The sequence below is a fragment of the Carassius carassius genome, chromosome 27 (genome assembly GCF_963082965.1).
Source record: "Carassius carassius chromosome 27, fCarCar2.1, whole genome shotgun sequence".
In the NCBI taxonomy this organism is placed as follows: Eukaryota; Metazoa; Chordata; class Actinopteri; order Cypriniformes; family Cyprinidae; genus Carassius; species Carassius carassius.
Window position 1 is genome coordinate 5,126,330 of NC_081781.1, and position 14,364 is coordinate 5,140,693.

The following is a 14,364-nucleotide window of genomic DNA, read 5'->3' on the forward strand; positions in this document are numbered from 1 at the left end:
CTTCAACTGTCCAACAACATGTTTTATGATAGCAACGAAAGTTCAAGGTTTGTATATGGTAAATAACGAATACGACCTCATATAAAGGAATGAGATTTTATTGCAAAATACATAAGGGTGTGAATGTCAAGTATGCAACTAAAGGCTATAGACGTCCATATTAAGAGAAATTTTTACATTTTATACTTTTTAACATTTTGAACACAGCATTTACCGTTTTTGGTAAATTCATATTTAATAACACTAACACTTCATAAAGTTAAATCCCAAATGGTTCCTGCAGGAAGCACTGTGGAAGTAGTGCAGCAATGTTATGGAAGCTTATATTTATACTGTTCAGAAGTTTGGGGTTTGTAAGAATGCTTTTGAAAGAAGTCTCTTATGTTTTTATATATAGAATTTAGAATGCAAAAATTAGCAGACGTTTTATCCAAAGTGACTTGTAAATGAGGACAACAGAAGCAATCAAAACCAACAAAAGAGCAATAATATGTAAGTACTGTGACAGGTCTTGGTTAGCCTAATAGAGTATATGTAGCTAGAGTTTTTTATATAATGAATAAAAAGACAAAAAACAAACAGATAGAATAGAATAGAAAAACAATAGGGAATGCTAGTGTTACAGGGTCATTTAAAAATAAAAAATAAACAAGTCAAAAGAATAGAAATATAACAGATAATGCTAGTGTTAGAGGGGGTTTCTTTTTTATAATAAAAAAGAAAAAAAGTCGATAGAATAAAAAATGTTAATTTCTAGTGTTAGGGTGAAGAGTTTTAATACAAATATTTAGTTTGACATTTATATATATATATATATATATATATATATATATATATATATATATATACACTTATACTTGGGTTACAGCTTATTTTAAAATATCCATGTTACAGTGTAATAATACATTTAAATACTGAGTAATATTAATTAATTACATTTATTACTATATTGGTTAGGATTAGGGTTTGGCTTGGTCACCGTGATTTTGCCAAGTAAGACATGTTCCTGGATCAACATTATTGTCCAAAAATATAGACTTAACCCAATCCCCATCCTTATGCCTAATCATACCCATAATTGATTCAAGGATGTTGATCCAGGAACATGTAGTAGTTGGTGAAATCACGCTCACCGTTTGTCTTATGGTTACTTGCATGTAATTGTGCATAATTAAGTGTTATTATAATAGTAAGTACATGTAATATTTATAAAAATTACATCACTTAAAATAAAGTGTTAGCTATACTTATTATATATGATTATGGAAGGATTATGGAAGCTACCCTAAAATGTGTTTTAAAAAATTATATTTATTTTATTAAAAAGTTTAGGGTTGGTAAGATTTTTGAATGTTTTTGAAAGAAGTCTCTTTTGTCAACAAGGAAGATCCAAAATACAGTAAAGAAGACAATCAGTCAGCAGTCTCTACGTGTTTGCAGATTCAAGATAAACCGTGCAGTAAAATCTGTCATTTGAATATTTTACTGTTGAAACAGGCAACGTCTTGGCTGACGTGACTACATTTACACATGTCAGAATACACGTGAAAATGGCACAATAAAACAATCAACATACTGAAATCATAAAAACATTCTGTTTGACAACTACATTAAAGACTATTGGCACCACTTTGAGTGACAAATACTAGACTTGTTATATATATATATATATACATAGTTTTTTTTTTATTTTTTACTTGGGTTGATGTTATGTGTGTTTCTGTTATGGGAAAAAAGCATAGGAAAAATTTGTTAAAAAAACTTCAGTTACTGATGAGAGATCAGCAATTTGTCTTTCATCGACCTAGCTTTAGTCATCCAAAAACTGGATACTTTTATGACTGCAATAACCTGAACTTTGTTCTAGAGCGTGTTCAGCCTCGCTATATTAGCTCAGTGCCACTTCCTGTAGTCAATCTAAAGACTGTTATGTTTTAACAGGACACTTGCTGATGGAATTCCTCTCTTTTGAAGCATTCACAGGATTTCAAGATGAAAAAAATTATGAGCCGAACCAGCAAAAATGTCCTTGTGGTTTCATTTGGATTTCTGCTCTTATTCACAGCATATGGGGGGCTGCAGAGTTTACAGGTAACAAATAGAAATCAGAGATAACAGAATGGGTTGCTTGTTTTCCTCATTTGTATGTTCGTTTGGACAAAACGGACATACAATGCCTATTGATGCCTGATGTAATCTCAATGACATAATGATGTGAAAATCTTTTTTTATTCAAATTCTTACAGAGATGTGTCTCTAAATTGTTTAGATAAATGTCTAAACAAATATACTTACAACATGATTCTGTGTAGTTGTAGTGCAAAGCACATAATTAATTTCAAATAAATAGAAGTTAAAAAAGTTAGATGGGAGACGAGATCAAAATAGTGAATCAAGTTAAAAACAAATCTTGAAAAGTGAAATGAAAGGGAAACAAAGCTATTAAGAGCTGTCCTTTAAAAGCAGAATGATTGATGTAAAGCATTTTGTCTTTCAAATCATCCTACAGAATGAAAAAACACTTGACAGTATTGATTTGTGGGTGTGATTATACTGACAGAGGCATGTTTGTACGTTACAGAGCAGCCTCAATGCTGAGAATGGAATGGGCGTTATTTCACTCAGTGTCATCTATGGAGCCATCATTTTGTCCTCAATGTTTCTGCCTCCAATAATGATTAAAAATCTGGGCTGTAAATGGACCATCGTCCTTTCAATGGGCTGTTATGTGGCATATTCCTTTGGAAACCTTGCGCCGGGCTGGTGCGTGCATTTCTCTGCCTCTTGTGCTTACTGATTTCTCGAACAATATACAGTAAACCACTATGCACGCATATTTATCTTCAGTATAAGTTCAAAATGGCATTATTCTTTGTGCAAGTGTGAGACACAGTTTCAAATACTAGGCATGATAGGACTATTATGTGTTAAATACAAAACTGATATATATGTATTGTTATATATTTAATATTTTTATATTGTTCAGAAGTTTACGATCCTTTAGATTTTTTATATATATTTATAAGTTTTTCTCTCAGCAAAGCTGCATTTATTTCAGTTGAAATAAAATGTAATTTAATACTGTAATGCAAAGCATCATTTCTCCAGTCTTCAGTGTCAGATGGTCCTTCATAAATCATTCTAATATGCTGATTTCTTATTATTGTCAATGCTGAAAACAGTTGTGTCGCTACTTACTGATCCCAAACATTTCCTTTCAACATTTAAGAGTTGAAGGTTGTGTTGTGCTAGTTCAGTTAAGTTAGAAAGTGCCTCTCTGAAATCTTTTTTGTCTGCAGGCCAAGTCTGATGACCACCTCTGCAATTCTGGGTATGGGAGGTTCACCGCTGTGGTCTGCAAAATGCACCTATCTCACAATAAGTGGAAACAGACGAGGCCAGAAAATCAACAAGAAAGGCCAGGATCTCATCAACCAATATTTTGGCATCTTTTTCTTCATTTTTCAGTCGTCAGCGGTATGGGGAAACCTCATGTCATCTCTGATATTTGGCCAGGATACTAGCATAGGTACAGTGGGATTAAATACTTTGGCAGTGTCTTTATGATTTTTATTCATTTATTTTTGGTGACTGTAAACACACTGAGCGTTTATTCATTTCCAGAAGTCCCTGAGGAGAACCTGCAGTACTGTGGTGCGACATCATGCGTGGAAAATTTCACAGTCGCAAACTCAACCCTTCCAGCAAGATACCTAGTGAACACACTACTAGGCTGCTACATTGGTGGGTAACAATCATTCATATCTGTGTCCAAAAACTAGTTTAGTGAACTGTTGAATGACTTCATTCATACAATATTTAGCTTTGAATTAATCCTCTTCCATAAAAATAAACATAAAAATACAGTTATTAGAGGTGTACATTAAAATTAGTGATCTAAATAAAAACCCTAATTATTTATTAACTTCAGTACATAAGTCATCTGCCAAGAACAGCCTAGCTAGCGCTTAGCAATGGACAAGCACCATTTACATTCTCTACAGAAAATACATAAATGTAGTTTTGATTTGTTTCCATTAAGACTTTCTAACCTAGTGGATCCTGGTCCCTGCAGGTGTGGGAGTTCTGGCCATAATTTTTGTGGCGGTGTTCCTGGACAACATCGACCGAGATCTGGCCAGAGAATTTCGTAAAAACAAGGGCAACAAATCATTTTGCAGCACCTTCCTGGCTACCTTCAAGCTCTTGAGAGATCCTAGATTGTTGCTTCTCATCCCACTGACCATGTACAGTGGGTTTGAGCAAAGTTTCCTTTCTGGTGAATTCACAAAGGTACACCATCACGTCTCGAACATTTTGGGGACTATTAATTACTATTTTTAATAACCATAAAGAAATAGAACAGTGAAGGAAACTCTAATTGACAAGCATCTTATTTTTTACTATTACTATTACTATTTGCATATTATGTTTTCAAATATCCAGATTAAGTGCCAAGTCCTGAAAGGGATACTCCACCACAGAATGAAAATTTTGTCATTGATCACTTACCCCAATGTGGTTCCAAACCCATAAAAGCTTTGTTCGTCTTCGGAACACAAGTTAAGATGTTTTGGATGAAAACCAAAGTTCCATAGACTGCCAAGTAAAATACACTGTCAAGGTCCAGAAAAGTATAAAAAGCATCGTCAGAACAGTCCATCTGCCATCAGTGGTTCAACCGTAATGTTACGTTATGCAAATAAAACAAAAATAACAACTTTATTCAACAATTTGTCTCCTCTTTGTCTCTCCACATCAATGTAGTGCCATTTTGGAGAATATGATCTGAATGCAGGCAGCTTATACTCTTCTGTCTCAGCCGCAGCACACAGAAACGTTTTCTACATATATTTATGTTTTGATTTGAAAGAAAACAGTGCATCCTTGTGTCGTGGCCTCCTGCGTTCAGCTCATATTCTTCAAAATGGCGCTACGCTGGTGTGGAGAGACACAGAGGAGACAAATTGTTGAATAAAGTTGTTATTTTTGATTTATTTACATACAAAAAGTATTCTTGTCGCTTCGTAACGTTAAGGTTGAACCACTGATGGCAGATGGACTATTCTGACATTGCTTTTCATACTTTTCTGGACCTTGACAGTGTAACTTAAAACTTTAAAGTCTATGGGACAGTCACAAGCCTCCCGGTTTTCATCCAAAATATCTTAAATTGTGTTGTGAAGACGAACAAAGCTTTTATGTGGAACCACATGGGGGTAAGTGATTGGGGAAGTCGTGGCCAATAGAAAGGTTGTGAGTTCGAGTCCCGGGCCGGCAGGAATTGTAGGTGGGGGGAGTGCATGTACAGTTCTCTCTCCACCTTCAGTACCACGACTTAGGTGCCCTTGAGCAAGGCATCGAACCCCCAACTGCTCCCCGGGCGCTGCAGCATAAATGGCTGCCCACTGCTCCGGGTGTGTGCTCACAGTGTGTGTGTGTTCACTGCTGTGTGTGTGTTCACTTCAGATGGGTTAAACGCAGAGCACAAATTCCGAGTATGGGTCACCATACTTGGCTGAATGTCACTTCACTTTTTTTTAATGACAAAATTTTAATTTTGGAGTGGAGTATCTCTTTAAACAAAGCCATTGTGCTTTTTGCTTTAAGTTTATAAGCAGACCAGCCTAAATTAAAAGTGTAACTTTTACATCCAAACAACAAACAGGGTGTTGCGCAATGCAAGAATTTTAAATATAGGCCTTATAATTGGAGGCGGGGGGGCTTTTCTCCCTCATCGTATATAGTGGTTACAGCCCTAAAGATTGGGAGTAAATGAATACTAATTTGTCCTAATGAAATATGAATGTAATGTGTTTGCGACCCTGTTTCCTTTGCAGAACTATGTGACTTGTGCGATAGGAATACACTACGTTGGCTTTGTGATGATCTGCTTTGGTGCTTCTAACTCCCTGTGCTCATTCGCATTTGGTAGACTGGCTCAATACACTGGAAGAATCGCCCTGTTTTGCTTGGGTAATAAAAGAACAGCTTGACATATGGTTTAAAGGTTAAGTATGGTTGTAAGCATTTATGTTCATTCTGTCTTACAACACTTTCACAGCTGCAGTGACAAACCTGGGCTGTTTTCTGGGTCTTTTGTTCTGGGAGCCTCATCCAGACCAGCTGGGAGTGTTCTTCGTGTTTCCGGCTCTCTGGGGGATGGCAGACGCTGTGTGGCAAACACAAACCAATGGTGAGTGCTTTATACTGCACACTACTTAGTGATCTATACAGTTAAGCTTACCAAATGGATAGTTTTTGGTGCTAAAGTCAGATAAACAGTCTATTATTATAAACAGCCTAAAATCAGTCTATTTTTTTTTTTTTTTTTACATTTTTTACATAATTATTAATAATACAAATAAATAATGAAATATTAAAATAATATTTATAGAAAGGCTTCAGTAGATGTTTTAACATACTTTCATATATAAATGTAACCTAATATATATATAATTTTTCTTTTTTATTATTTAGAAATATATTGTATAGTCATTATAGTGTGTGTTTATTTCATTTGCAGCACTTTATGGCATTCTCTTTGCTGAGCACAAAGAAGCAGCATTTGCTAACTACCGCATGTGGGAGTCACTCGGTTTTGTTATAGCCTTTGCTTACAGCACATTCATCTGCCTGTCCACCAAAATCTACGTTGCTTTGGCAGTTCTTGCCCTTACCATGGTAACTTACCTTTACGTTGAGTACAATGAGTACAAGCATCCAACTCCACAAGTGAATCCTGAAGACTTCCATAAACCAGAAATGGCTGACATCAAAGAAATTAATGGCAAAGATGAAAAAGATATCATCGCTCAGACACAATTGTAAATAGATTTTTGTTGATATTTCTTCATAAGTATGTATCTCATTGTGTAAAATATTGATTTTTTGTTCATTCAAATATTATTTTTCAGTATGTTTTACAGTGTTGAGAAGTTTTGATGTAGCATGTAAATGTTTTTATGTACAAAAGCACAAATAATTTCTTTCAGTATATCCATTATATTACTTTTTTCTTTTAATATGTCTGTTGCATTTACCTAATATGCAGCAGATCAAATATGATGTTAAATTTAAACATGTCAGGTTAGCATGAACAAAGTGTTTAGTAGATTAGGAGATCATTTTAAAAATATGATCATAAAGAAGACTTGTATTATTTTGAGATTGATGTCTATATATAATAAATCAGCTGTTTTTTCAATAAACATAACTTTGAATTAAATTACACCATCGACTGGTATACCAGTTTCCCATTTCATCCTGCTGAGTCAAAGATCACATATCAAATCTACAAGACAAAAATCACAGGATGATATCCAGATAATAAAATGTATAACTGAGAACATAAAATGAATGTAGGAAATTAAATTAAATTTAATTAAATGTATTTATTTAATGTAGGAAATTATATAATAATATTACTTCTTACTGTAAAAATATATAATAATCATTCCAGACAGAATGTTACATGAAATTTAAAGATTTCCAAGAGATTAAAAAAATAGAAGTTATAAAAAAAGATTCTGCACAGATTATAATCTTTATAGCCTTTATCAGCAATGTCTAAAGGCCAGTTCTGCATGTTACAGGACATTCCTGACATGCTCATATAGATAGTCTGAGTGAGTCATTATAAAGATTTTTCACCAAAGAAAAAAAAAGTAATCAATGAATAATTTGCAGATTACACTCTTCCTGAAGCAATAGCTATTAGTGTGTGGTTATGTAAGAAATGAATGATATAACAGTGAATCGAAATAAGCGAAAAGCAATGGAATCTCATTCTGTGCATCTAATTCAGACAATAACTCTGGTTAGGCATCTCTGAATTATAGTAATAAATATGTAACATTCACATTCAGAGCTTACCAGAAATATTTTTATGACAGCACTAAAAAAAACCTTTTAAACAGTTATATAACTGAAGAAAACAACTTTAAAACATGCACTTGGATCCTTGCTAGATAGTGTACAAACATTCAGTCCACGACACACTGTACAGTATATTCCAAATAAACAGTTTTAGGACATTTGTATGTGCTTATAAAATGGTGAAATTCTTATATATAATTTTTTTACATGACAAACCTCCAATTTTAGTAACCATGACAGAAATGAATTCATTCTCCCATATACAGTAATACTAACAGCTGGACTATAAGATTTGTAAGCCACCTGCATGCTGCTATGAAGACTACAGTGTAAATGACTGTATTTCTCTAATAAACTTATGGTATACATAACATGTAATGTTACATAGTAAATACCCTGTGCACTGATAATATTACAGAATAACGCATTACAGTCTCTATATTTATAGCGTTGTGTCCAGTAGATGGCAGCATCCTCACTAATAGTTCATTGGTACTTACCTTTTTTTGTAGTGTGTATGTAGGCTGTTATGTTTTGTAGGGTTTGTTGTGTATTTTGATCTCCGTGGGTGGTAGTGTTTTCTTCTTATTCGGGTCTGAACATGTGCGCGATCCTCTGTGGGACAGAGTACAAACATAATAACATTTCCAGAGAAAATCATTTGATATAAATTGAAATGCAATTAGGCCATGAGGTCTACATGATTTAATATATATCGACTACGCACACACACACACACACACACACACACATTTATATATTGCAATATTTTGTATGATTGGCAAACCACTTTGTTTTGATTAACATTAACCGCTAATTCCCACATTGTGACGTCATCTGCTCCGAACTAGCAAGGTAACACTGTAGCAAAGACTAAAGCCTTAAAAGGACTTTGACTGTAGTCAACAGCTCACTTGGCGTGCTTTTATTCAAACGTTTCCTAGCAACGAAAGATAACCAGAGCAGAGGACACAAAAGGTATCTGTCTGACAAGAACTCTGTGGAGGATCTTCCAGGCAACAGAGCTCGGTCAGTTAAGAATGATTTATGCAAATATACTTTAGAAAATTATTTTGACCTAAATATTTAACTAGATGTACTGAAACTGAGGTAAGTAATATGAATGGATGTTAAAAAAAACACGCTGGAGTTATCGTGTTTTATTAAAGGCTGTGCTTTATTTCGTGGGCGTAATTAAAAATGTCTTACTTTTGAGTCATAATCGTACTATGGCTGTGTTCACATGCATAAGAATGATTATGATTAATTCAAACTGGAATATTTTCCAGTTTCTATGATCCTCAAGATCAGGAGTTTTTAAACTGTATGCTGCAAGGGAATAGCAGTGGATCTATTAAAAAGTTCAGCGAAAACAATAAGGATGATTTGTACGGAGGTCTTACGGGTTTGGAACAACATGAGGGTGAGTCATTAATGACATAATTTTCATTTTTGGGTGAACTAACCCTTTAAAGTGATAGTTCACCCAAAAATGAAAATTATGTCATTAATGACTCACCCTCATGTTGTTCCAAACCCGTAAGACCTCTGTTCATCTTCGGAACACAGTTTAAGATATTTTAAATTTAATCCGAGAGCTTTCAGTCCCTCCATTGAAGCTGTGTGTACGGTATACTGTCCATGTCCAGAAAAGGAAAGAAAAACATAATCAAAGTAGTCCATGTGACATCAGAGGGTCAGTTAGAATTTTTTGAAGCATCGAAAATAAATTTTGGTCCAAAAATAGCAAAAACGACGACTTTATTCAGCATTGTCTTCTCTTCCGTGTTTGTTTTGAGAGAGTTCAAAACACTGCAGTTTAGTGATATCCTGTTCGCGAACGAATCACTCGATGTAACTGGATCTTCTTGAACCAGTTCACCAAATCGAACTGAATCGTTTGAAACGGTTTGCGTATCCAATACGCATTAATCCGCAAATGACTTAAGCTGTTAACTTTTGTAATGTGGCTGACACTCCCTCTGAGTTCAAACAAAACAATATCCCGGAGTAATTCATTTACTCAAACAGTACACTGACTGAACTGCTGTAAAGAGAGAACTGAAGATGAACACGGAGCCGAGCCAGATAATGAACAAAAAAAAGACTCACTCGTTCTCGAGTCAAGAACCAGTTGCATCGGGTTTCGGATCACCAATAGTGATGGGAAGTTCGGTTCTTTTCCGCAAACCGGTTCTTCCGGACAGTTCGATTCAATAAACCGGTTGAAAAAAAAACGGTTCAGCGGTTCTTTTGCGCTTGACGTAATGGCATAATGGCGATGATTGCCCTTGATTCAAGCCTTCGGTTTACCCGCGCTCATAACACTAGCACAGAATCAGTTCAGAATCAATCACCAAAAGAATCAGTTCGGTTCAGACGCTCTGTGTGTCAGTCTGCTTAACGCTGAATCACACATGTGCAGTATCATCAGCTCCTCGGTTCTCGAATCGGATGCATCTGACAGAAACGGTTCTTGACTCGAGAAGAGTCAGCCTTTTGTTCGTTATCTGGCTCGGCTTGGTGTTTATCTTCAGTTCTCTCTTCACAGCAGTTCAGTCAGTGTACTGTTTGAGTAAATGAATTACTCCGGGATATTGGTTTATTTTAACTCAGAGGGAGTTTCAGCCACATTAAAAAAGTTTAAGTCATTTGTGGATTAATGCGTATTATAGATGCAAACCGTTTAAAACGATTCAGTTTGATTTGGTGAACTGGTTCAAGAAGATCCGGTTACATCGAGTGATTAATTCGCAAACCGGATATCACTAAACTGCAGTATTTTGAACTCGCTCACAACAGACCCGGAAGAAGGTTTTTCTCTCTACGTTCCAGTTTTTGTAGAAAAGAATAATATTGTGACCAAATCAGAAAAGAATGAGACATCATATAACACTTTTGACTTATTGATTACTGATGCAAAATATGTTTTTGTTTTTTATAATAATAGATGTCTACTTATAAATAAAGACAAAAAATTACATTAAGAAGACAGTTTAACTGACTCTATAAAAATAACTGTTTCCCTGAAATGTTCCCAACGACGTTACCAGCTCTCTCTTACTATTTTCAGGAATGTTGCAATGTAGTACAATGTCAGCACTAGTTCAGAGAGTCAGAAGTCTTCGCCTTTATCAGATGTGTTCATGCTGAGGGGAACTCTTAACAAAACAAGACGCCCTGCTGACAGTACATGAACACATAAACAGGCTTAGTTCATCTGATTGTCATACAGTTTCAATGACAAATTAATAAAGAACAAAACAGCACTTGAAACTCAAAAAGTCAGTTGATGTGGTCAGTTAAAAATGCATAAGAATAGTTACTAAATTCTTTTCCAATATGAAAAACAACAAATAATTACCATGAAAATGGTTTTCAGAAGTTCATTTTTTGTCCATTATAAGAGGCCTTCATTGTTCTTTTTAGAGATACTCCATCCCAAAATGAAAATGTTGTCATCAATCACTTATCCCCATGTTGTAAACCTGTAAAAGCTTTGTTCGTCTTCGGAACACAGTTTAAGATATTTTGGATGAAAACAGGACTGTCCCATAGACTGGCAAATAAATAACAGTGTCAAGGTCCAGTAAAGTATGAAAAGCATTGTCAGAATTGTCCATCTGCCATCACTGATTCAACTGTAACATTATGAAGTGACTTTAGAATTTACAAAACACTTTTTAAAGAGTCTTTCACTTTTTTTCTAACCTTTTTGGCTGTACTGCACAACCTCCAGCCCAGATGGATAAACTGAGTGTTGTTCGAGCATCATTATAGTAGTAAATCTAAATGTAAAGAGGTTAAATTGTTAACTGAGATATTTAAAACAGTTTAATTGTTAATTTAATCCTCATGTTGTGTTTAAGTCTTTTTGACTTAATGCAACTTACTAACTTTGCTCACACATGGGTATTTATTTATTATATTTTTTGTATTTACAATTTTTGTATGTTTTGGGAGGATTTCCCTTATCTTGTTACACTTATGGTGTTTCTGATTAAAACTTACTGCCCTTGTATATTTCTCATTTCACCTAATACTGTATTCAATCTTTCTATCAAAATGTTTTCATTCAATTAGCACAGGCTTTGTATGTTTTTTTTTTTTTTGAAACGATCGATCATAGGCTGCACTGATTTGAGCTTATTCACCAGTTTTTTGTCAACATTGCCAAGATTATCCACAAATATTCCAAGCATAATTTCAGATCATTGAAGCCTATGAACAGTCAGTTCTAAAAAGAGATACAAAACATGTGTTAATTGAAATGAAACATCTCAATAAGAAATATTGAATTCAAACAATCAAAAACCAAAAATCATTTAAAATTTTAAAAAACTGCCTGGCAAAGACAATGCAACACTATTTGTGGTGCTTTGGAATAGCTGCTGAAAAAGAACTGAAAGAAAGACAAATTATTTAGTCTAAATAACTTGAAACCATAATGAAACTGGAAACCAAAATATAAAATTAAATAAAAACTGTAATAACCCTGATTTTAGGTCTTATTTCAAGAACACAAAAGAACGATCGGAAAAATGTGTGACGCATCATGAGACAAAAACCAAAAGGTTTGGGCCTGTAGAAACATGGTAGTGTTCAGGTGGATGACCACAAAATCTGATGAAGACACTTTTTTTTTATTCACTCATAATACACGTGTGTGTTTAACATGACAGTGACTGACTTGTCAACACTGATCTCTTTCTCCGTTCCATTGCAGAATGTGATCACATGACATCTGCTCCAAAAACCTAATTAAAAACATATTTAAATAAATATTGCAAGCTTTTTGTGACTAAAATGTTTAATTGCAAAATACTGTCATTACCCTTCCATCTGGATAGTGTTTTTTTGGCCTGGGATGCCGTTTGTGTATTATTGCAGTCAGTATGACACAAAAGTGTCATTATACTATGACACTTTGAACATTTTATAATAGAAACTGGGTCAAACTGTTCCATCATAATGTGTGATACATTGGGATAAAACACTGTACAAGTATGCGTTATAACTTCATTTTGCTCTAATTGTGGGTGTACTGATGTTGGCTGACTGCATCAGGGGAACTATTCCTTTAAGAGAAATGTAGATACCTTTCCACCTTGTGTAATCATGGCATTGTTATCTGGGCTGTCAATGGAAAGTGTAGGATTCTTTCCTTTTTGGAAAAAACATAACACACAAGACATGGCACGTTGCACATTGTACTGCACAACTTGTATTTTGGTTTATAGGAGATGAAGCATGAGAGAACATGCTTACTCAAAGAGTTGTCCGTGCATTCTGTTAGCTTTAGTAACAGAACATCCATTTGCCTGGTCATTCAAGGAGAAGAAAATCAGATGCTTTCAATAAAATACAATGGAATCGCTGCATAAAAAATTTTGTTCTGTTTTCCAGAAATATATCTTAAAAAGGATATGTGTAACAGGACTGAAGTATCGATTAAAAAGCCTTTTTTTTTAAAGCATATATATATATATATACAGTACAGACCAAAAGTTTGGACACACCTTCTCATTCAAAGAGTTTTCTTTATTTTCATGACTATGAAAATTGTAGAGACACTGAAGGCATCAAGGGCTATTTGACCAAGAAGGAGAGTGATGGGGTGCTGCGCCAGATGACCTGGCCTCCACAGTCACTGGACCTGAACCCAATCGAGATGGTTTAGGGGTGAGCTGGACCGCAGACAGAAGGCAAAAGGGCCAACAAGTGCTAAGCATCTCTCGGGGAACTCCTTCAAGACTGTTGGAAGACCATTTCAGGTGACTACCTCTTGAAGCTCATCAAGAGAATGCCAAGAGTGTGCAAAGCAGTAATCAAAGCAAAAGGTGGCTACTTTGAAGAACCTAGAATAGAATATGACATATTTTCAGTTGTTTCACACTTTTTTGTTATGTATATAATTCTACATGTGTTAATTCATAGTTTTGATGCCTTCAGTGTGAATCTACATTTTCAAATAAAGAAAACTCTTTGAATGAGAAGGTGTGTCCAGATTTTTGGTCTGTACTGTATATATATATATATATATATATATATATGTTCCATATAGGTTTAGGTATTATTAGTGGACTATGCTGTATGATCCAGACTGAAGAGCAGAGGAACAGGCACTCTGGTGGGATCTCTTGTTCACATTGAGCCTGCTGTAAAGCTCCTGGTTTTCCCAGGTGAGGGCTTCTTCCAAGGCTCTGGAGGAGACTGTGGGCCTGTGGCCAGTGAGACTCCCTCTCCATCAACTGCTGCTTCAGAGAAGAGATCTGCAGTCTCGGAAAATATTTAAACATAAGTATTTTTGCATGTGTTTACTATTGAAACCATGTAAGGATAAGACGGTACAAAAAAATCAATGTCATCAGTGGTTCCATGAAGAAAATTAAACATTTCCACTGCACAAAAAGTTCTTTAAAATGGAAAAAGGTTCTAAAAATGGTCATGCTAGAACTATTTAGTGAAAGGATCTTTGAGGAACCA

General features: G+C 34.9%; 1 protein-coding gene across 1 annotated transcript; it reads left to right on the forward strand.

The window, feature by feature from the left end:
- Positions 1-1,909: 1,909 nt before the first annotated feature.
- Positions 1,910-7,215, forward strand: LOC132107236 (protein unc-93 homolog A). Its single transcript, XM_059513475.1, has 8 exons — positions 1,910-2,091; positions 2,582-2,763; positions 3,300-3,529; positions 3,625-3,744; positions 4,076-4,293; positions 5,841-5,976; positions 6,065-6,196; positions 6,527-7,215. Exons 1-8 carry the CDS (start codon positions 1,993-1,995, stop codon positions 6,829-6,831), a joined length of 1,422 nt encoding a protein of 473 aa, XP_059369458.1. The 5' UTR covers positions 1,910-1,992; the 3' UTR covers positions 6,832-7,215.
- Positions 7,216-14,364: the final 7,149 nt, after the last annotated feature.

Excerpts from the sequence above, each read along its gene's own strand:
- LOC132107236 (XM_059513475.1), top strand. The coding sequence starts at position 1,993 with ATGAAAAAAATTATGAGCCGAACCAGCAAAAATGTCCTTGTGGTTTCA. Across the intron at positions 2,092-2,581 it reads GGGGGCTGCAGAGTTTACAG|AGCAGCCTCAATGCTGAGAA; the intron begins GTAACAAATAGA and ends TGTACGTTACAG. Across the intron at positions 6,197-6,526 it reads GTGGCAAACACAAACCAATG|CACTTTATGGCATTCTCTTT; the intron begins GTGAGTGCTTTA and ends TTTCATTTGCAG.